Genomic DNA, 22,543 nt, shown 5'->3' with positions numbered 1-22,543 from the left:
AGATAACCAGGATTCAATTCCCAGCACCTATATTTCCTCCAAGTCTGCCAGAAGTCATTCTTTTTTGTTGTGGTGGTGGTGGTGGTTTTAAGGTCACACCCGGCAGTGCTCAGGGGTTATTCTTGGCTCCAGGCTCAGAAATTGCTCCTGGCAGGCACAGGGGACCATATGGGACCCCGGGATTCGAACCGATGACCTCCTGCATGAAAGCAAACGCCTTACCTCCATGCTATCTCTCCGGCCCCAGAAGTCATTCTTAAATTCAGGGCCAGAAGTGAAGATTAAGCATAGCCAGATGAGAGATGGCCCGAGAGATAGCACAGCAGTAGGGCGTTTGCCTTGCAAGCAGCTGATCCAGGACCGACAGTCATTCGAATCCCAGCATCCCATAAGGTCCCCCGAGCCTACCAAGAGTGAGTTCTGAGCACAGAGCCAGGACTAACCCTTGAGTGCCACCAGGTGTGACCCCCCCCCCAAAAAAAAATAGCATAGCCAGGTGGCCAAAATCAAACCCCACCAAAATAAACAAACAACCAAATTCCTTAGTCTATTCACAACCTCCTGCTGATAATGAGAATGTCAATGATGTTGTTCTCTAATTACCAATGGATTTATTTTTTGTCCTTGACTTTCTTGGTTTGTTACATCTAAAGACACTGTTCACCTTCACTTTTTTTTTTCCTTCAGTTTTTGGGTCACATCTGGTGGTTACATCTGGTTCTGCGCTCGGAAATTACTCCTGGTAGGCTCTAAGGGGACCATCTGGGATGCTGAGGATTCAACCCTGGTAGGTCGCACGCAAGGCAAATGGTCTCTCTACCTGCTGTCCTATCGCTTCAGCCTCTCCTTTCTTATTTTAAATATAGGAAACTGAAGGATTCCATGCTGGTTTGACTTCTCTTCCTATGTATATATGTATGTACATTTGTACATATGTATTTATTTCTCTTCCCTTTCATTACAATGACAGGGACATATACATTTGGCCATGATGCTCACAAATTTGGCTACAGTGCTCACTAGATATTGGTACACTTAATTGTAGTACTCTCCAGGAACCATATATTTTCTGGTGTTTGAACACCTGGTTGTACACTTGACAGGGATTGCGATGATGCTAATACAGGGGCTCATCAGAGTTTGCACTCCTGAATGTGCAAACACACCATTAGCTGCAGTGCTCACTCAGCTGAGGTGCCTGGCAAGATGGTAGTACTCACCCATACCTGGGTATGCTCTGAAAATCACATACTTTGTTGTAGCACTGGACCATCCCTGACAGCAGAGCCATTAGGACTGTACTTGGGGCAAATGGGCAGCACTAAACTCCTGACTTGCCAGGCAGGTGCTTTCAGTAACTGGGCCGGCCCACAGGTTGCTGACTTCCCTTTAATTTGCACTTTCTCTTGATGACTGTCCTCATACTCATGGCATCAATTACCACCTCCACCCTGACATTTCATAAATCTTCAGCTTAGGCCTGGCTTATCTCTTAACTATAGTCCCATACTTTATTTAAACCAGAAAAAAATGGTCTTTTGTATCACAATATCCATAGGTAGCTAAAGTTTAACATGTAAAAAACTAATCTTTTCTTAAATATATGTTGTAGGGGCTGGTGTGATAATACAGACCTTGCATGTAGCAGACCTGGTTTCATCCCAGCATCATGAATAGGGTCTCTTGAGTACCACTAGGAATGATCTCTGAACAAAAAGCCAAGAGTAAGCCCTTAGAACTGTAGGGTGTGGCCAAAAGGAAGCACACAACAAATACATGTTATATCAGCTCACATTTGAAAATAAAGTCTACCCCAAAATGTAGAAGGCAAATTCTCCAAAAGTGTCTGCAATTAACAAAGACCAGCCTTATTTACTATTCGTTGGGGGAAAAAAACTGAAATCAAAATATATATGTCTTGTGGGTTACTGTAGAAGTTTTTTGTTTGGTTTTTTTGGGACCACACCTGGCAGCACTCAGGGGTTACTCCTGGTTCTGCACTGAGAAGTTACTCCTGGCAGGCTCAGGGTACTATATGGGATGCCAAGGATTGAACCCAGGTTGGTCTTGTATAAAGCAAACACTTTCCCTGCTGTGCTATCACTCAGATCCAGAAGTTTTATCTTTGTAAATATGTCAAAATTTAAAAAATTAAATCAGATATTATTTTATATCTTGTGTTTTACATAAGGGACACATTCAACAACACTTGGGGATCACTCCTAGCAGTGTTCAGGAACTGTGGGGTGCTAGAGATAGAACTAGCCCTCCAATTAACTTAGTCTGTTCTTTCTAGCTCAAATATTTTTTTCACACACCCAGCTGTGCTCAGGTAAGGCTTAGTTCTAGCGCTGTGCTCAGGGATCATTCCTGGCTGAGCTCAGGAAGCCATAGAAGATGCCAGAAACTGAACCTGGATTGGCATGTGCAAGGCAAATGCAATACCTACCGACCCACTGTATATCTCTCCAGCCCCAAACACTAAACTTCTTTTATTTATTTTTTATTTGGGGCCTCACATGGTGATGCTTGGGGTTATTCTTGGCTATGTGCTCAGAAATCTTTCCTGGCCTGGGGGACCATATGGGACACCAGGGATTGAACCCAGGTCTATCCTGGGTCAACCACATGCAAGGCAAACACCCTACCACTGCGCTATCACTTCAGCCCTAACACTAAACTTTTTTTTTCTAAAATAATATGGAATGCTTCATGAATTTGCATGTCATCCTTGCGCAGGGGCCATGCTAATCTTCTCTGTATCATTCCAATTTTAGTATATGTGCTGCCGAAGCGAGCACAACACTAAATTTCTTCCCTTTTTTTGGAGGGGGGAGGAGTCACACCCGGCAGTGCACAGGGATCACTCCTGGTTCCATGCTCAGAAATCGTTCCTGGCAGTCTTGGGGGACCATATAGGATGCTGGGATTCAATCCACCAACCTTCTGCACGCAAGGCAAACGCCTTACCTCCATGCTATCTCTCCGGCCCAGCACTAAAAATTTTTTTTTTTTTTTTTTTTTGGTTTTTGGGCCACACCCCGCGATGCTCAGGGGTTACTCCTGGCTGTCTGCTCAGAAATAGCTCCTGGCAGGCACGGGGGACCATATGGGACACCGGAATTCGAACCAACCACCTTTGGTCCTGGATCGGCTGCTTGCAAGGCAAATGCAAGGCAAACGCCGCTGTGCTATCTCTCCGGGCCCCCAGTACTAAATTTCTTATCCACATTTCCAATACCAGTTATCTCCCACTCTTTTTCTTTTTCTTTTGTTTTTTGGGCCACACCTAGTGACTCTCTCAGTGGGTTACTCCCACTCTCTTTTGGTCTAATATTTATCCAACTTTTCAAGCCAGAAAACTAGATATTCTCCGGTACTATTCTTTCTTCCTCAGACCCCAAGCTTGCTCAATTACACCTATTCTTTTACACCTATCTCATTTACATTTTCCAACTTCAAGTTTCGCAGTTTCACTATACTTTTTTGTTTTTTGTTTTTAGGTCACACCTGGTAGCGCTCAGGGGTTACTCCTGGCTCTGTGCTCAGAAACTGCTCCTGGCAGGCACAGGGGACCATATGGGATGCCAGGATTCAAACCACCTTCTGTCCTGGAACGGCTGTGGGCAAGGAAAATGCCCTTCCGCTGTGCTACCTCTCCGGCCCCAGTTTCACTATTCTTATGATGTTGCAACTACCTTCTAACTGTTTTTCCTTAGCTCATATCTTCAGCTCCTTCGCTCATCTGCCAATCTGAACTTTCTAGGACACCACTCCCAGTCTAAAACAATTAAATGCCTGGGCAGTTCTCTAGACCTAAAACTTTTGACAGTACACACCCACTGACTGTACATTCTCCAATTATGAATATTCATTAATTTCATATAAATAGAAAACAGATAAAAATAGAAATCAAAGAACAATGAGATAAAGATGAAATATACTAACATGTTCCTGATGAAATCATGCTATTTTAGTTTCTATATGACTCAAAGTATAATACACTCAGGGTGAAGTTCATTAATGATAATGTGTGTGACTCCTTATTTCTAATAGTCTTCATGGCAATTTCATTTAGGCTTACTTCTTTTTTTTGTTGTTGGTTTTGGTTTTGGTTTTTGGACCACACCCAGTGGCATTCAGCAGTTACTCTTGGCTCGGTGCTGAGAGTTACTTCTGGCAGACTCAGGGAACCAGGTGGGATGCTGGGGATTGAACCTGGGTTGGCTGCATGTGGAAAAAACACCCTTACCTAATCGCTCCAGCACCTAGGCTTACTTAGAGATAAGTAAGATTACCTTGGGGCCGGTGAGGTGGTGCTAGAGGTAAGGTCGCTGCCTTGCAAGCGCTAGGACCACGGTTCGATCCCCCAGCGTCCCATATGGGCCCCCCCAAGCCAGGGGCAATTTCTGAGCCCTTAGCCAGGAGTAACCCCTGTGCATCAAACGGGTGTGGCCCCCCCCAAAAAAAGATTACCTTGTAATGTGAGAGTTACTACTTAAGAGGAGAAATATCAGCTCTTTATTTCTGTTATTGTTACAGTGTTAGGACTATCTGAAATTCATGATTTCTTTTTGCTACTGCTCAAACCATTTGTTCATTTTTTTTTTGTTTTTGTTTTTTTTTTTGGGGGTCACACCCGGCGGTGCTCAGGGGTTACTCCTGGCTGTCTGCTCAGAAATAGCTCCTGGCAGGCACGGGGGAACCATATGGGACACCGGGATTCGAACCAACCACCTTTGGTCCTGGATCGGCTGCTTGCAAGGCAAACGCCGCTGTGCTATCTCTCCGGGCCCACCATTTGTTCATTTTATAAAGATTTACTTTTAAAAAAATTTACTCAAAAGAAAAGCCCCGTGGGGCTGAGGCGATAGTACAGCAGAGAGGGTGTTTGTTTTGTACAGGGCGGACTCAGATTTGATGACCGACCCAAATTTGATCCCCACTATCCCATGTGGCTCCTAAGTCCACCAGGAATGATTTCTAAGTGCAGAGTCAGGAGTAACTCTTGTGTACCTCTGGGTATAAAATAAATCCAGTCAACTCTCAATGGCAATAAAATACACTGTGTGATAATGACTGCCAAAGTAGAACTACTACTCAGTCCCTTTCTGACATCCTGAGGCATCACCTTCTATTTCCAATATATAGAGGCACTGTCATAAGACAGAATTCATAACATTGATAGAAAAATAATGTTGTCTACACATTAAATACTAATAAAAGTCAAATTAGGGGCCGGAAAGATAGCACAGCAGTCTTTCCTTGGCTAGCGCCTGCAAGGCAGACACCTTACCTCTAGCGCCATCTCACCAGCCCCCATACTTTTTTTTTTTTTAATTGTTGTGCAGGCCAAATCTTTTGATGCTGGGATATAGAGCCCATGTGGTATCAGGAACCTAGCACGCAGGCTTGTGCTCAACCACTTATAGTAGTAATGTAGAACACACATATCTTTCTTGCTTTATCTGTAGTACTATAGCTCCGGCCCCTATTTCTATCTTTCTTTTACTTCAAAATGAGTTATTTGTTTTGTTTTGTTTTGATTTGATTCTGATTCAGGTAGGGGTTATGCCTAGTTGTGCTCAGGGATCACTCCTAACAGTGCTGGGGGACCATATGTGGTGCCAGGGTTCAAACCAATGTCAGTTGTATGGAAGGCACGTGCCTAAACTCCTGTACTACCGCTCCCAGTTTTTATCACTTACAATCTGCTGCTTACAGTAGTTGTTCTTTTGGATTGCTTACCTCTACATTTCCAGTGCCTAAAAATACACTCAGCCCATATACTGTTAAATGAGTAATAACCCTTGGAGGAAGGTATTACAATCATTTTGGTTTTACAGATGAGGAAATTTAAGATTAAGTTATAAGGCTGAGTAACCTGCCTAGGGGTAACAAACCACCAATCAGAAAGAAGCCCAAGGGTGTCAGACCACAAAGTCCTCATTTGTACTAGATCTACACAGGGCAAATTAGCTTCTTAAGGTGAGTTTTGTGAGTTTGCTCTTTAAGCCTGTGTTCTCCCTTGAACACACATTATCTTGCTTGCTTATTTGTTTCTTTGCCTGCTTATTTACACTCTGGAGAAGACTGTCTTCTCTCTAGAACATGTTTCCTCCTTACCTTTTTTGGTTTTTGGGTCACACCAGGGTTCAGGGGTTATTCCTGGCTCTGTGCTCAGAAATCGCTCCTGGCAGGCACGGGGGACCATATGGATGCCAGGATTCAAACCACCTTCTGTGCTGGGTCAGCTGAGTGCAAGGCAAACGCCCTACCACTGTGCTATTTCTCTGGCCCCACATCTTTTTTGTTTTTTTTGGGGGGGAGGCACATGCTCCTGGCAGGAGCAGAGGACCATATGGGATGTCTAGGATCAAACCCAGGTCCATCCCAGGTCATCTGCATACAAGGCAACACTGGTCTTCCTCTTTCACATCTTTCTTTTTTTTTTTTGTTTTTTTTGTTTGTTTGTTTGTTTTTGGGCCACACCTGGCAGTGCTCAGGGGTTACTTCTGGCTGTCTGCTCAGAAATAGCTCCTGGCAGGCACAGGGGACCATATGGGACACCGGGATTCGAACCAATCACCTTTGGTCCTGGATCAGCTGCTTGCAAGGCAAACGCCGCTGTGCTATCTCTCCGGGCCCCCTCTTTCACATCTTTCTAAGCAAGCTCTCAATTCAATAAAAACTACTTCGCTTTAATTAGGGCAGGACACAATTCAATCTTCTGCTTCCTCTCAGCATTTTCCCAGGCATTTTCAACCTCTAGTCCATACTACCCATATCTCTAGAGCCCTCTTCAGCATATGGACTCCTCAAGAATATTTTTTCTTTGGTTTTGGGGTCACACCCGGCAGTGCTCAGGGGTACTACTGGCTCTGCACTTAGAAATTGCTCCTGACAAGCACAGGGAACCAAATGGGATGCCAGGATTTAAACCACCATCCATCCTAGATCAGCTGCAAGCAAGCCAAATGCCCTAATGCTGTGCTATCTCTCCGGCCCCTCCTCTCAAGAATTCTATAATTATAAGTGTTTTTAGCTCTTTGCCAGACTTATTTGCATTTGGGAGAAGGGAAGGAGCCACATCTAGCAGTACTCAAGATAACTCCTGGAGGTGCTTAAGGGACCATGTGGGCCCCTGGCAAGCAAAGCCTGTGCTCAGTCATTGAGTGATAGTTCCAGCCCTGACATACTTTTCTTCATTGTTTTGGGGCCACATCCAGTGATGTTCAGGGGTTAATCCTGGCTCTGCACTCAAGAATTATTCCTGGTAGTGTTTGGGGAACCATATGGAAGGCCAGTGATCAAACAGGGCAAGTACATGAAAGTGCCCTATCACTGTACTATTGTTTTTTTTGTTTGTTTTTTGTTTTTTGTGGTTTTTGGGTCACACCTGGCAGTGCTCAGGGGTTACTCCTGGCTCCAGGCTCAGAAATTGCTCCTGGCAGGCACGGGGGACCATATGGGACACCGGGATTCGAACTGATGACCTCCTGCATGAAAGGCAAACACCTTACCTCCATGCTATCTCTCCGGCCCCCACTGTACTATTATTTAGGCCCCATACTACCTCAGAACCCAATAGATTTTTTTTTTTTTGGTTTTTCGGCCACACCCGTTTGATGCTCAGGGGTTACTCCTGGCTAAGCGCTCAGAAATTGCCCCTGGCTTGGGGGGACCACATGGAATGCGGGAGGATCGAACCGCAGTCCTTTCTTGGCTAGCGCTTGCAAGGCAGACACCTTACCTCTAGCGCCACCTTGCTAGCCCCAATTTTTGTCTTGGGGCCTCTGTAGGGATTTAACCTGGGCCTCCCACAAGCAAAACATGTGCTAACCCATTGAGCTCTCTGACTCCAATAAAGGACATTTTCCCCTCAGGCCATAACCAGTATTACTCAGAAGTTACTTCCAGCTCCGTGCTAAAGGTTGCTCCAGGAGGTGTTCTACATCAGCCCTCCAGTACATGTTGCGATTCAAAGCAATCACTCATCCTATGGAGCCTCAGGCCCTCTCTCTCTACCATTACTATAAACATCCTGTGGGCAGGAATCAGTTATCTTCGAGTGCTTCTGACAGTAGTAAAAAAGAATAAATGTTTGATGAATGAATAATCCCCCAAATCCCAGAGATAAAAAGGAACCCCTTTTATATTAACCACAGGAACCAGCGAGAACAGTTTTTCTTTCATTGGGGGTGGCAAAAGCATGCCTGAAATTCTCAGCCCACACCACAAAAGAGAATCACTGTGCTGTGGTAAAGACAGTTTTTCAAGTTTTGAGATATCTAACAGAAGGGTTAATATAGCTCCAAACCCTTAAGAGCTTAACATAAAACCTAGCAATTAGAAAGTAGTGACCTACTTTCCAAATGGAACATCAACTCTCAATTTTAAATATTTTACTGGTTAAATTAAACCACTGTTTTTAGAGAGTTTGCCTATTCTAGATAATTTTATACCCTCTGGCTTGAAAGTGTTGTTTTAGGACCAATGAGAGAATAGTGGTCAGGGCACTGGCCTTACACAAAGCCAACGAGGGTTCTAACCCTGGCACCACATTTAGTCCCACAAATGTGTCAGATGTGATCCCTGAAAACAGAACCAGGAGTAAACAACAGTTTTGTGAAGCTAAAAACAAATAAAAGTAAAAAAGCAGGGGCCGGAGAGATAGCATGGAAGTAGTGTGTTTGCCTTTCATGCAGGTCATTGGTTCGAATCCCGGCATCCCATATGGTCCTCCCGAGCCTGCCAGGAGCGATTTCTGAGCCTGGAGCCAGGAGTAACCTCTGAGCGCTGCCGGGTGTGACCCAAAAACAAAAAAAAAAAAAAAATTAAAAATTAAAAAGCATTATTGTGTACTTCCACACACATATAGGACAAAAATGAAGAGGAGGTAGTAGATAGGTGCCTTCTTTACACACAGCTGACACAGGTGCAAATTCTTGCACAGCATGTGGTCCTGAGTCCTTTCAGGAGAGATCCTAGAGTACAAAGACAATCCTAAACTCTGAGACAGCCAGGTATGGACCAAAAAATAAGGTGTTAGTCATGCCTGAGAGATATAGTACAGGGGGTAAGGCACTTTCCTTGGAGCTGACCTCAGTTCGATCATACAAGCACAACCTGAAATGAAACCCCAAAGAATTGAGAGTAGACCCCAGTACTCTCAGGACCTGAAACTACCACCTCCCAAACCTCAAAGAACTGCTTGTTGACAAAATAGAAAATAATGTAGAACTTGTATTAGGTAAAACAGCATTTAAAGCTTCTGCACTGCAAAAGAAACTACCTGCATCAAGAGAAACAGCTCAATAAATAAAGGCCAGGCTTTCCACATGGGAGGACCAAGTTCAATCCCCAGCAAGCACCACAAGTTCCTACAAACACTTGCCAGCACTACTGGGTGTGGCCCCAAAACCAAAACCAAAACCAAAATTGCTGCTGCACTTGAGAAAGTACAGGAATTAAGATGCTGTTTTACAGCAAGATACCCAAATTTCACCCTCGTAGCAGATGTGGTTCCCACCAGCACCACTAGGAATGATACCTGGGTACAAAGAGTAAGCCAGGAGCAATGCAGGTGTGGTCCATAACCAAACCAAACAAAACAAAACAAAAAACCTATGGGGAGAAGAGCTTTACCAGACATTCCTGCAAAGACAAACATATGGCAATTGAACATGATAAAAAATTCATTATTGATACTCAGGAAAACACATATCAAGAGGACAGAACGAACGGGGCTGGAGTGATAATACAGTGGGTAGGGTGTCTCCCTTGCACAAGGCCAACCCGGGTTCAATCCCTGCCACCCTGAGTAGAGCCAGGAGTAAGCCCTGAGCACAGCGTGGTGTGACAAAAAAAATCATCTGGGGGCCGGAGAGATAGCATGGAGGTAGGGCATTTGCCTTGCTTGCAAAAGGACGGTGTTTCGAATCCCAGCATCCCATATGGTCCCCCGAGCCTGCCAGGAGCGATTTCTGAGCATAGAGCCAGAATCACCACCGAGTGCTGCCAGGTGTGCCCCAAAACCAAAATAAGAAAAAAAAATCATCTGATATAAACTTATACTATGTGTTACCACCATTGAACATTACAAAGATAGTACTACATTCAATATTTTGGCTCTAAGAACTCAAAATTATTTAGCTAAACCAATTTCAGATAACAATTTGGGAGGGCTCAGGGGACTATAATTGTCCCGTGGAACTGATCCCAATGCTACCATATTTGAAGCATGTGCACCATTCCTTTAAACCCTCTTCAAGGTTCTTATATATGTGCTGCCCAAGTGACACTTAGTGTCACTCAGTAACTCTGTAGTTGCTTTTTCACTTTTGTTTTTTGCTTTTTTTGTCCACACCCAGTGATGCTCAGGGATTACTCCTGGATATGTGCTCAGAAATCGCTCCTGGCTTGGAGGACCATATGGGACACCAGAGGATCGAACCGCAGTCCGTCTTAGGCTAGGGCGCATAAGGCAGATGCCTTACGGCTCACGCCACTGCTCTGGCCCAATCACTCTGTAGTTTTACTTCTTTTCTGAACCCTAATTTCTGAGCAGTGTTCACTAAGTAAAGGAAATTTCCGTCACTAAGTGAAAGAAAAACAGTATGAAGTAAAAGTGGGACACTGGAAATTCACAAATTGCTTTAGGGAAAAAAAAAAAAGTGAAAATCACTTTGCCAAGTAGAACTTCTGGGCACAGGGTAAGATGAGTAGTTCCTTCTCCCCACTCTAGTTCTTCCTTTGCAGGAATACCCTCCTGACTCATCTCTGCCCAGCGTGTCCTTGGAGATCCGCCTCAAGATTCAGCTCCCAGACAAAAGATCTTCCCGACTAAACCCAGTTTCCACCAACTACTTCCTAACTTTGCATTGCGTGAGCACTTATGTATGGTTTGCATTGCACAATCAGACATTTGTAAATTGCTGCTTTTTTTCTGTTATCTCCCCCAACTCCAGACCAAACAGACATGGCTTTTATGTTGTCTTCTATTTGTCAGCAATAAAAAGCTGCTTCAGTGATGGGAGGCGTAGAATCTGTGCAGCAACCAAGTCTGGCTTTCAGTGCTGGCGCTTTTTGTTTTTTGTGGTTTTTTTTTTTTTTTTGGCTTTGTGTTTTGTTTGTTTGTCACCTTTAATTTTACCATACATTGCCTCTTAAAAGACCTAGTGTTGGGGCCAGAGAGATAACATAGAGGTAAGGCGTTTGTCTTGCATGCAGAAGGACGATGGTTCGAATCCCAGCATCCCAAAGGGTCCCCCGTGCCTGCCAGGAGCGATTTCTGAGCACAGAGCCGAAAGTAACCACAAACAAACAAACAAACAAACAAGCAAAAAAAGACCAGCGTTCACATCCCACCGGTCCTCGGGCAAACAGCTTCAGCTTTCTTCGAAAACGCCTACTAAGCTTGCAGAGGAGCGCGCCTCGGAGCGCTTCGGAAACTGGCAGCCTTGCCCTCTCTTGCAACAGGGCCGAAGCTCGAGCTGGCAGTCCGCGCGTCCAAACACGTGAGGCTCTCATGTCCAACAAGCCTCATTAGCCGGCCGTGCCAGCGTGCTGCTTCGGCTTTCTGGAGAGGAGATCTCCTTTGCTCACCGTAAAGCAGCGCCAAGGATGGGTTTCAATTCTCATCAATTAACCAGCGGCTTTGGGGGCGGGGACCGGCCCAAGCTTCCCTGCCTAAACTGTGGCATCGCTCGGGAGGGTTCAATGTGTCCCTTTGCTAGTTTACTTATTGATTTGCTTTTTGGATCCCACCCAGAGGCGCTCAGGGGTTCCTCCTGAATCTACACTCAGAAATCGCTCCTGGCATGCTGAGGGGTGGGGGGGGAACCCCCTATGGGATGCCGGGATTCGAACCACCTTCCTTTCTGCATGCGAAGCAAACGCCTTACCTCCGTGCTATCTCTCCGCCCTTGTTTATGTTTTCTTTTTTTGGGGGGGGGGCCACACCCGGCTGTGCTCAGGGGTTCCTCCTGGCTGTCTGCTCAGAAATAGCTCCTGGCAGGCACGGGGGACCATATGGGACACCGGGATTCGAACCAACCACCTTAGGTCCTGGATCGGCTGCTTGCAAGGCAAACGCCGCTGTGCTCTCTCTTATCTCTCCCGGCCCCTTGTTTATGTTTTCAAAGAGAGCCTGCTGGGGGGGTGTGTGGTGGTGCAGAGAGAGAGAGAGATCGCCTGGCCGCCGAGGTCTCCCCTCTCTAAGTGGGGTGTCAGCGAGGCGATCAGGGGCGGGGCTCGAAGCCAGAAGCCCGCGCCCCAAGTCAGGGCCGCCGAAGCCCACCTTGTGCGGCAGCGGCTGCTCCGAGACTCACTAACTTTTCCCGCAAAGGGGCATCAACGTGTCCCGAGTGAGAGGCAGGGGCGACGGCTCCCGGGATCTGGGGCGCCTTGGGGCAAGGGAAGGGAAAGGAAAGGAAGAGTCGGGGAACAAAAGTGGGCCCGCCCGCCCCAAGCCCCGGCCCCGCTGGCGCTCACCCTCCAGCAGCACCTCCTTGCCCGCGCGCTTGAGCGCCTGCACGGCCTGGTCGTGGGTGGCCTGGCGCAGGTCGGTGCCGTTGACCGACAGGATGGCGTCGCCCAGCCGCAGCGCCCGGCTCTGGTCGGCCGCCAGCCCCGGGAAGATCTTGGAGATGAGGATGGGCATGCGGTTCTCGCGGCCGCCCTTGATGCTGATGCCCAGGCCGCCCGCCTCCTGCTTCACCACGCGCACCCGCCGCACGGGCGGAGACGCGCCCGCCTCCCACGCCGGCGGGGCCCGCGACGGCGAGGCGGACGGCGACGGCGACGACGACAGCGCCGGGGACAGCGCCGGCGCCGGCGGGCTCGGGGGGCCGGCCAGGCCGCGGCCGGGGCTCCCGGGCAGCGAGTCGCCGCCGCCGCCGCCGCCGCCGTTGGACAGGCCGTTGAAGGCGGCCAGCCCCGGGCACGGCTCCGCTTCGGCCGCCGAAGCCGCGTCGCCCGTCAGGCTCAGGCTCTCGCCGCTCAGCTCGGCCACCACGCGCACCCAGCGCTCCCGCAGCAGCAGCTCCACCAGCCCCGCTTTGGTGGCCCGCGTCCACACCGCCATGGCCGGCCCCGCTCCCGCTCCCGCCGCCGCCGCCGCCGCCGCCGCAGCAGCTCCCCGCCTCAGTCCAGTCTGGCCGCCTCGCCTCGCTCGGCGCTCGCCCCTTCCCGCCCGGAGGGGGCGTGGTCGGGCACGCCCCTTCGTTAATTATTCATGACACGCCCTTCCGTCGCCAGGGCCGGGCACGGGGAGAGGGAGGGGGGGAAGAGGGAGAGACCGGCGGAGGCGCTTCCGGGAGGGTCCAGAGTTACTCACACGGGGCCGCTGGAGCGGTGGCGCAAGGGGTAAAGGCTTAGTCTGTGCTAGCCTAGGACGGACCGCGGTTCGATTCCCCACCCCACCTCCGGCGTCCCATAGGGGACGATTTCTGAGCGCATAGCAAGGAGTTACCACCTAAGCGTCACCGGGTGTGGGCCCCCCCCCCCCAAGAAAATAAGAGCTGCGGGCCCAAGAGATGGCATAGAGGCATGCCTTGCATGCAGAAGGTCAGTGGTTCGAATCCCGGCATCCTATATGGTTCCCCCCCCACCCGAGTCTGCCAGGCTCTGAGCCTAGAGTCAGGCTGATGACAATGAAAAATGATTAGGTAGAGCAGAAGAAACTGCCTCAGCAAATGCTAAGGAATGATTCCAACCATTTGTCACTTGCTCTGTAATCATCTACTTGCCTATACTGCAGCAGAGGGCCAATTATTCCCTTCAAAAATAAAAGGTGTGCCTCAAAGATATTTCAAACCACGACTACTTAGGATTATGACAGAATTCCAATCTGAGAGACTGGAGAGCTAGTACAGGAGTTAAAGCACTTGCCTTGAATGTAGCAGACCCCTGTCAAATCCCCACCAAGCACTGCCAGAAGTAACTGAACACAAAGCCTGGAGTAGCTGTTAGACAGGACAGGTGTGGCCTGATTCACCCCTCCCAAATGAATTCCAGTGTGAATAAGGTATATGATCAATGTAAGTGGAAATTGGCAGGGTAAGAAAGTGAAAAGCCTTCCTAATAAGGAAAGTGTTTAGACCCTTTAAATAAGCTTTTAAATAAGGAAACAGTTTTTTTTTTGTTGGAGCAAGTGTAGATGAGGGATCTACCAGAAATTGTGCATTTCAGATTCTGGAATGGCTTTTATTCAGGAACAATTCAGTTCACTGACTTCTTTCAACTTCATGGGCTCGCAGTGGTCCTCAAACTATGGCCCGTGGGCCACATATTGTATTTGTATCTGTTTTGTTTCTTCATTGCAAAATAAGATATATGCAGTGTGCATAAGAATTCGTTCATAAGTTTTGTTTTTACTATAGTCAGACCCTCCAATGGTCTGAGGGACAGTAAACTGGCCCACTGTTTAAAAAGTTTGAGGACCCCTGGCTCAAAGAGTTAAGCAAACAGACCCAGAGGGACAGACTTGAACCTGGAATCCACAATGAGGAAGCAAAAAACACTCAGGTCCCCCAACTTCCGGATATAGTGCTCCTTTGAAAAGTTATTTACCTGGGGCCGGTGAGATGGCGCTAGAGGTAAGGTGTCTGCCTTGCAAGCGCTAGCCAAGGAAGGACCTCCGTTCGATCCCCCGGTGTCCCATATGGTCCCCCCAAGCCAGGGGCGATTTCTGAGCCCTTAGCTAGGAGTAACCCCTGAGCATCAAATGGGTGTGACCTGAAAAAAAAAAACGTTATTTACCTGCCGGGCCAGAGTGATAACATAACAGTAGGGTGATTGCCTTGCATGCAGTCAACCTGGAGTAGACTTGGGTTCAATCCCCGGCATCCCATACGGCCCCCCCAAGTCTGCCAGGAGAGAATTCTGAGTAAGGAGCCAGGAGTAACCCCTAAGCACCACTGGGTGTGCCCCCCCACAAAAAAAAAAAACATACTTCAGACTTCAAGAGAGGGGCCAGAAGATCATACAGCAAGTAGGGCCTTGCACATGGTTAGTCTGGGCTCAAACCCCAGCTCAAACCCCTGGTCTTCCAATCCTTGCCCAGGAATGATCCCTGAGCTCAGTATGTAGTAAACTCTGAGTTTACCACAGCTGGGTGTGGCCCTAAAACAAAACAAAACAAAAAAATATTCTAGAAATGACACAGATCTTTTGTTAAGAAAGCAAAAGCCAACAACAACAACAACAACAACAACAACAAAAAAGGCAAAAGAAAGTTTGGTGCTACTCGAATTTCCTCCGATAATAAAAGTGGGATTCAGGGTGTTGCAAGCACAGCTTGTGTGTCCCTATAAAGGTGAAGTCCAATCAACCATGTCTAATGGCCCCATTCTGGAATCACACTTGCAGAGAGCAAACACTTCCAAAGCACTACCTCTGCAGAGGAAGTAGAGTACTGTAAGTAGGAAGCTTATGTTGCTTGTAGCTGACCAGGGTTCGATCCTTAGCACCACATATGGTCTCTCATGCCATACCAGCAGTGATCCCTGAGAAGAGAGCTCGGAGTAAAACCTGAGCACTACCAGGTGTGCACCCCCGCCCCTACAAGAAAAAACTAAAAAGCAAAAGGACATGTCTACCAGGAGTTCAAAAAATAAAAATATAGATTGGGAAGCACCCTGGAACCTAAACGAGAGAATTAAAAATGAGGCAAGTATCTTTTTTTTTTTTTTTTTTGAGGCAAGTATCTTACTCGCCAAATCATGACAGCAGAATCTCCTTTGCAAAAAAAAAAAAAAAATTTTTTTTCCAAGCTGCAAACATCAGCAGAAGCTTAGTCCAGCAGCATGCTCCTAAATCAGCTGCAGCAAAGTGGGGGTGTGTGAAGGTGCCTGCTTGCTGTCCTGGCAGGCCCCGATGTGCCCACGTGCACCTGCAGTCACTGGTGCTGCTGGCAGGGCTCCAGCAGAGGCCCAAGTCCCCAGAGGCCTGAGTTATGTGAAATTTCTGCTTATTAGAGAGCGCTTGGCAGCTGATTCCTTAGCGTCTGAGCCCTACTTTGAACACTTTCAGGCCCATAATCATCCATGGGTTGAGCGCTTGAGGACACTTTAATTAGCAAAAGAGAAGTTTTTGCAGTTCTTTCCAAAGCCTTTTGGTCAAGAGAGTTGGAGGGCATCTTGGATCTTGAAATAGTGAGAGCACTTATATAAGATCGTTATGTAACAAATATTTAACCCTGGGAGGAGAATTAAAGGATCCCTGGGATGAAGGGAAAAGAGGAGGTTCACTTAAATTATTTCAGTATATCCAGGGCTCTATGACTGGATAATTCAAGGAGTATGGCGCTTCTTTTTTATGACATCATCCCTGGTTTGATCCCCAAGCACAGCCAGGAGTGACCCCTGAACAGAGAGCCAGCAATAGCCCTTAAACACTGCTGTGTGTCTTAAAAACTCTCTTATAGGGGGTGTGGGGAGGGAATAAAACTCACTTATATATTGGACCAGAGTGATAGCACAGTGGAAGGGCATTTGCCTTGAACGTGGCCAACTTGAGATGACCTGGGTTCAATACCCAGTTCTCAAATGGTCCCCCAAGCCTGCCAGGAGTGATTTCTGAGCAGAGATCCTGGAGTAACCCCTGAGCACCATGGGCTGTGGCCAAAAAAAAAAAAAAAAAAACCACCTCATTTATATAATGTGTATATCTCCAAGACTCAGTGGCAGAACACATGCCTCAAATGTATGAACTTCTTAGTTTAATCCCTGGCATGGCAGAAGAAAAATAAAAATAGTTTCAAACATTGAACTTTTTTTACAAGGACCTCCATCAGAAACCAACTTTTCTTTTTTGTTTTATTTTTTGGGCCACACCTGGCAGTACTCAGGGTTTACTTTTGGCTTAGTGCTCAGACATCACTCCTGCTGGTGCTTGGGGAATTGTATGTAGTTCTGGGGATTAAATTTGGATGGACTGCCTGCAGGACTATCTCTCTGGCCATTTCACATTCTTTATCTTTGTTTTTTTTTTTTTTTTTTTGGTTTTTAGGGCCACACCCGTTTGATGCTCAGGAGTTACTCCTGGCTAAGTGCTCAGAAATTGCCCCTGGCTTGGGGGGACCATATGGGATGCTGGGGGATCAAACCACAGTCCTTCCTTGGCTAGCGCTTGCAAGGCAGACACCTTACCTCTAGCGCCACCTCACTGGCCCCTTTCTTTGTTCTTTATTTTTTTTCCCCTTTTGGTTTTTTTGGGCTACACCAAACTGTACTTAGGGTTTATTCCTAGCTCTGCACTCAGGAATCACTCCTTGGAGGACCATGTCAAACCCTGGTCAGCTGCATGCAAAGTAAGTGCTCTACCTACTGCTCCTCCACATACTGTTCCATCAGGGCCTTTAGACTGGCCAAACTCTTTCAGCCTGTGTCTCCCAATAAAGCCTTTTAGATATCTTCTCCTTAATCTTTCCTTCCAAATACATTTTACCTATTTCTACTCTTCACCCACTTTGTCCTGACCATCCAGTTTGAAGGGATTTTTTTCTTCAGAACAATTTTGTTCTATGTCTGGCTGCCTTGCCCACATATATTATAAAGCACAGAAGGGCAGGACCACCTCTGGGTTTCTTTTATTTCTCACTATTCTAAAAATATAGCCTTACAGAGAAGGAACTCATTAAAGGTGTGATTGATTGCCATTCAGTGCCTCCTGCACTGTAGTCATTTCAAAGAATGCCCCTGAAGGTTATTGGTTCCGTGCAGAGTGAAAATTACCGTCTAGGAAGTAAATACTCAGAGGAAATCTACTTACTGTGGACAGTGAAATCCGAAATTAAAAGTACACATCTGTTTCCACGGTTTCTTAGGGATAGTGAGACAAGCTTCAGAGAAGCATGCTATTTTATCGACCTCTAAAAGTGGAAATGAAAACTGGACATTACAGGGGGGTCAGTTACTTGTTTTGCATGCAACCAACCCAGGACACTGGCAGTGCATAGTTCTCTGAGGAGTGACCCATCCCCTGCAAAACAAAAAAACGACAACAACAATAACAAAAAAAAAAAAACACAAAACCCCACAGATCTGGGAGTATGACTGAACCTGCCCAAAACAAAACAACAAAAAAGAAATGGCTTGGAGAATTCCTAATAACCTCTTATTCTTTCCACCTCTGACTATGTATATTATGTATATCCTTGACTCAAATGTTATTTTACTGTTTTTCAGAACAAGACAGGACTAGGGGGTGGGTTAGCTTTCTTAGTTCCTTAATTTCTTATAGTCTTATGACTTAGGCATGACTCTATGGTGTCTCAAAATCCAGAAATTCTTTTCTTCTTTCTCACAGTAGATTTATAATATAGTGTTGTATTTAAGGACTAAAGGTTCAAATCATAGTTTGGTCACTTGCTAGTGTTGTGGTCATGATCAAGAGGCAGAGGTCAGGGGCAAACCCCTTTCACCTGTAAGGGTGATGATGAGGGCTGGCTGGGATGATTCGGGCAAAGCTCTGAGCAGGTCTATACCTGCCACAGTCTAAGAATTGCCCCCAAAGTACCACAGCTGCTGGTATTATTACCTGTTGATCGGCAGCTACAGTTCTTTGGGAGAAGCTCTCCCACTCAGAGTCTCCACTGTCGCTAAGAATGAGTCTGCCATAATACCATTTGATTCCAGGCTTAAAAAGGGTAAATGGCCAAATGAATTTCGGTGACAAATAGATCTTGTATAAAGCTACACTGGGCTGAAAGGGAATACACACTGCCAAGAGTCCGTCAAAGGAAAGAATTAGTGAATCTGGGGTTGGTTCCAAGGTTTGAGTGTTGTGTAATTTCATAAGGAAGGAGGGCCCCAGGCAAAATTGCAGCCCTTAGCAAGCCTGAAGGTCACTGCCACAAAAGCCGGCCTGATGTCAGTGGGAGAAAAGCAAGAGCTGCTCAATTACTGTTAAAAGGGTGACAGGGAGAAAGGAGCTTGTAAGATAACCAATATCCAACTCTGCAAATTTACTGAATCCTCAGTCTTCCCCATGTAGAGACACTCAGCTCAATTGTCTCTTTCCATGGCTAGGACTTCTTAGAGTTCTGGGAGAAATATTGTAAAATGTATTTTTTTCCTCTCCAGCCCAAACATGAAGTGAAGGAGGGAAAGGTGCATAAATCTTTAAGCTGAGGCAAGCACATTTGAAAATTCATCCCGCCAAGATAAATCATTTTCCAGCTGAAACCCACAAAAATGGATTAACTATCTCATGCGTTATGACGATGAAAACCCACATCTGCTAACCACATTTCTAATGAGAAGCAGCTGGTGACAGTTTTTGTTTTTTTTTTTTTTTTTTGCTTGGGGACTTTCTTTTTAGGAAAAAATGAGCAAAGACATACTTGCTGAAGAGGTTAGTGTCACAGCATCCCCTTAATTATGGAAATTCACTTGTGTGTTCTACTGATAATCATGGAAATTACAGTTTACTATAAAATGAAAATAAGATTTAAAAATAATATCCCGGGCCCGGAGAGATAGCACAGCGGTGTTTGCCTTGCAAGCAGCCGATCCAGGACCAAAGGTGGTTGTTTCGAATCGCAGTGTCCCATATGGTCCCCCATGCCTGCCAGGAGCTATTTCTGAGCAGACAGCCAGGAGTAACCCCTGAGCACCTCTGGGTGTGACCCAAAAACCAAAAAATAATAATAATAATAATATCCCACTTTACCCAAGACCATTTTAATATTTTCTGGTACCTCACATTTTGACTTGAAATCTGGGAGCTGGAGTGATAGTACAGCAGCGGGGAAGGCATTTGCCTTGCACAAAGTTGACGGGTTTGATCTCTGGCATCCCATATGGTCCCCTGAGTATTGCCAGGAGTGATTCCTGAGTAAAGAGCCAGAAGTAAGCCCTGAGCATCACTAGGTGTAGACACATAACAAATAAGACTTGTCATATTGGGAGAGTTGGGTTGGGCCACTATTGGCAGGGCTTGGGGAGCTGGGGATCAGATTGGGTGGGCCACATGTAAGATAAGCGCCTGAACCCCTGCACTCTCTCTGGCCCCAAGAACTCTTATCTTACTGTTGTTAGTTTAATCCTTCATGTTTCTTTGAACAACAAATCATGTTTATTGATGCCTATGGGATATCCCAGCCTTTGCCTGACAGCTTTAAGCCCCTTCCACCCTTAGACTGTGAATAGCACAGCCAGTAAGTGTGGGGAATTCATGGCCCCTTTGGGAATCAGCTGTATGTTGTGGACATGCCTCAGATAAACACATACTCACACCAAAACTCAGCATCCTGGGGGCAAGTAAAGCCCCTGCAGCCATCTCATTGGCTCTGTTAGGAGTGGAGCTGCATCTCAGAAGTAAAAGATTGGGCCTGGAGAGATAGCACAGCGGTGCTTGCCTTGCAAGCAGCCAATCCAGGACCAAAGGTGGTTGGTTCGAATCCCGGTGTCCCATATGGTCCCCCGAGCCTGCCAAGAGCTATTTCTGAGCAGACAGCCAGGAGTGACCCCTGAGCACTGCCGGGTGTGGCCCAAAAACCAAAAAAAAAAAAAAAAGAAGTAAAAGATTGAAATCCTGACCTAGTGTATCTCACAATGTCACTACACAGTTGAGTTGGGTGGGGGGCAGGTTGAGTGGAGGAGTGTTGGGGTTCATAGGGAGGGAGGTGGGTATACTGTTGATGGAATCATGTGCATGAGAAACCTTTATTTAAGGGGGCACACCTGGTGGTGCTCAGAGGTTACTCTTGGCTCTGTCCTCAGAAATCATCCCTAGTAGGCTTGGGAGACCATATGTGATGCTGGGAATTGAACCCAGGTCCATCCTGGTCAGCTGTGTGCAAGGCAAATAAATACCCTACCACTGTGCTATAGCTCTGACCCCAAGAAAACATTATTAACAGTATTGTAAAACATAGAATCTCAATCAGTAAAATATTAAGTTATAGGCCAGAGAGATAGTATGGAGGTAGGGCATTTGCCTTGGATGCAGAAGGATGGTGGTTTGAATCCCAGCATCCCATATGCTCCCCCAGCCTGTCAAGAGCGATTTCTGAGTGTAGAGCCAGAAGTAACCCCTGAGCACTGCTGGGTGTGACCCAAAACCAAACAAGCAAACAAAAAATGACTTAAATTTTTGTTTGTTTATTTTTGGGTCTCCTGAGCACTACCAGGAGTGATCTCTGAGTACTGAGTCAGAAGTAATTCTTCAGAAAGCTGAGTATAGCCCAACAAAAACTTCAACAACAAAATTAGCTGCAGAGAGTGCAAAGGTTAATGTTCTTGTCTTAAATGTGGCTAGTCCAAGCTCAATTCTTGGCATGTGATTCTCTAAGTACAACAAGGAGTAAGATCTGAGCACAAAGCCAGGAGTAAACCTATATATATATGTAAAATAGGGGTCTGGAGTGATATTATAGGAAGTAGAGTGCTTGACTTGCTCACTGCTTATGCAGGTTCACTCCCCAACATCCCATATAATCCCCTTTGCCCAGCCAGGAATGATTCCTGAGCGAAAATCCAAGAGTAGCCCCTGAACCATTGTGACCCAAAACTAAAAACAAAATGGCAAAATATAAACAGGAATAAAAGAAAATGCATATCAACACTATCACTACACTTCTCTGTGTACATACATGTGTGTATTGTTTTCAAGTATTTCTTTTATTGTTTGTTTATGTGCCATATTTGGTGGTGCTCAGGATTTATTTCTGCCTCTGTGCTCAGGGGACCAATTGGGGTGCCAAGGGTCATATTTAAGTTGATTGAGTGAAACAGCCCCCACAAGTATTACCTTTCTTACGTAGAGCTGGCTGACATATAGCTAAGCCTTTTTTTTTTTTTTTTTTTGGTTTTTGGGGAGTGCTCAGGGGTTACTCCTGGCACTACACTCAGAAATCGTTCCTGGCAGGCTTGGGGACCATATGGGATGCCAGGATTCGAACCACCATCCTTCTGCGCCTAAGGCAAATGCCTTACCTCTGTGCTATCTCTCTGGCCCCCTAGCTAAGCCTTTTTCATTTTTGTTTTTGTTTCTTTGTCACATATCCTGCGATTTTCAGTGGCTACTCCCAGATCAGTATTCAGGGTTTGCTCTTGGTGGTACCTAGGGAACCAGATGGTGCTGGGGATTAAATCTGAGCCTCCTGTATGCGAAGCACATATTCCAGCATTTTGAGCATCTTCCTGGTCCTCTTTACCTCTCTCTCTCTCTGCCTCTCTCTTCTCTCTCTCTTCTCTCTCTTTTCTCTCTCTCTCTCTCTTTCTTTCTCTCTCTCTCGTAGTTTACAGATTACTCCTGGCTCTGTGCTCAAGAATTCCTTCTGGTGGGTTATGGGGACCATATCGGATGTCAGGGATTGAATCTGGGTTTTGCCTGGTCCTCTTTACCCTTTTCTAACCTGCTTGTAGATACTACTCTCCCTACTCTCCTCTCACCCGTTCCATGACCCTCACTGGTTCCTAGTTATTAGCACCTAGGGAAGCTGTTACCATTCAGGGGCCAGATTTCCAGCATGAGACATGGGCGTTCTCAAACTATGAGGGCCCTGGCTGCCCTTCCACCCCTATTTCCAGTA

General features: G+C 46.5%; 1 protein-coding gene and 1 non-coding gene across 2 annotated transcripts in view; both read right to left on the bottom strand.

The window, feature by feature from the left end:
• Window positions 1-13,117, bottom strand: part of SNTB2 (syntrophin beta 2) — a 96,093-nt gene extending 82,976 nt beyond the window's left edge. The window contains exon 1 of the mRNA XM_049786433.1: window positions 12,496-13,117. Within this exon, the coding sequence (XP_049642390.1) occupies window positions 12,496-13,087 (592 nt within the window). The 5' untranslated portion in view covers window positions 13,088-13,117. The remainder of the gene's footprint in view (window positions 1-12,495) is intronic.
• On the bottom strand, window positions 2,695-2,801 carry LOC126029005 (U6 spliceosomal RNA). The gene has a single exon (XR_007502666.1). It is a non-coding gene; the product is annotated as a U6 spliceosomal RNA (small nuclear RNA).
• Window positions 13,118-22,543: the final 9,426 nt, after the last annotated feature.

Source organism: Suncus etruscus, chromosome 14 (assembly GCF_024139225.1).
Source record: "Suncus etruscus isolate mSunEtr1 chromosome 14, mSunEtr1.pri.cur, whole genome shotgun sequence".
Classification (NCBI taxonomy): Eukaryota; Metazoa; Chordata; class Mammalia; order Eulipotyphla; family Soricidae; genus Suncus; species Suncus etruscus.
This window is presented reverse-complemented; position numbering and strand designations above follow the sequence as displayed.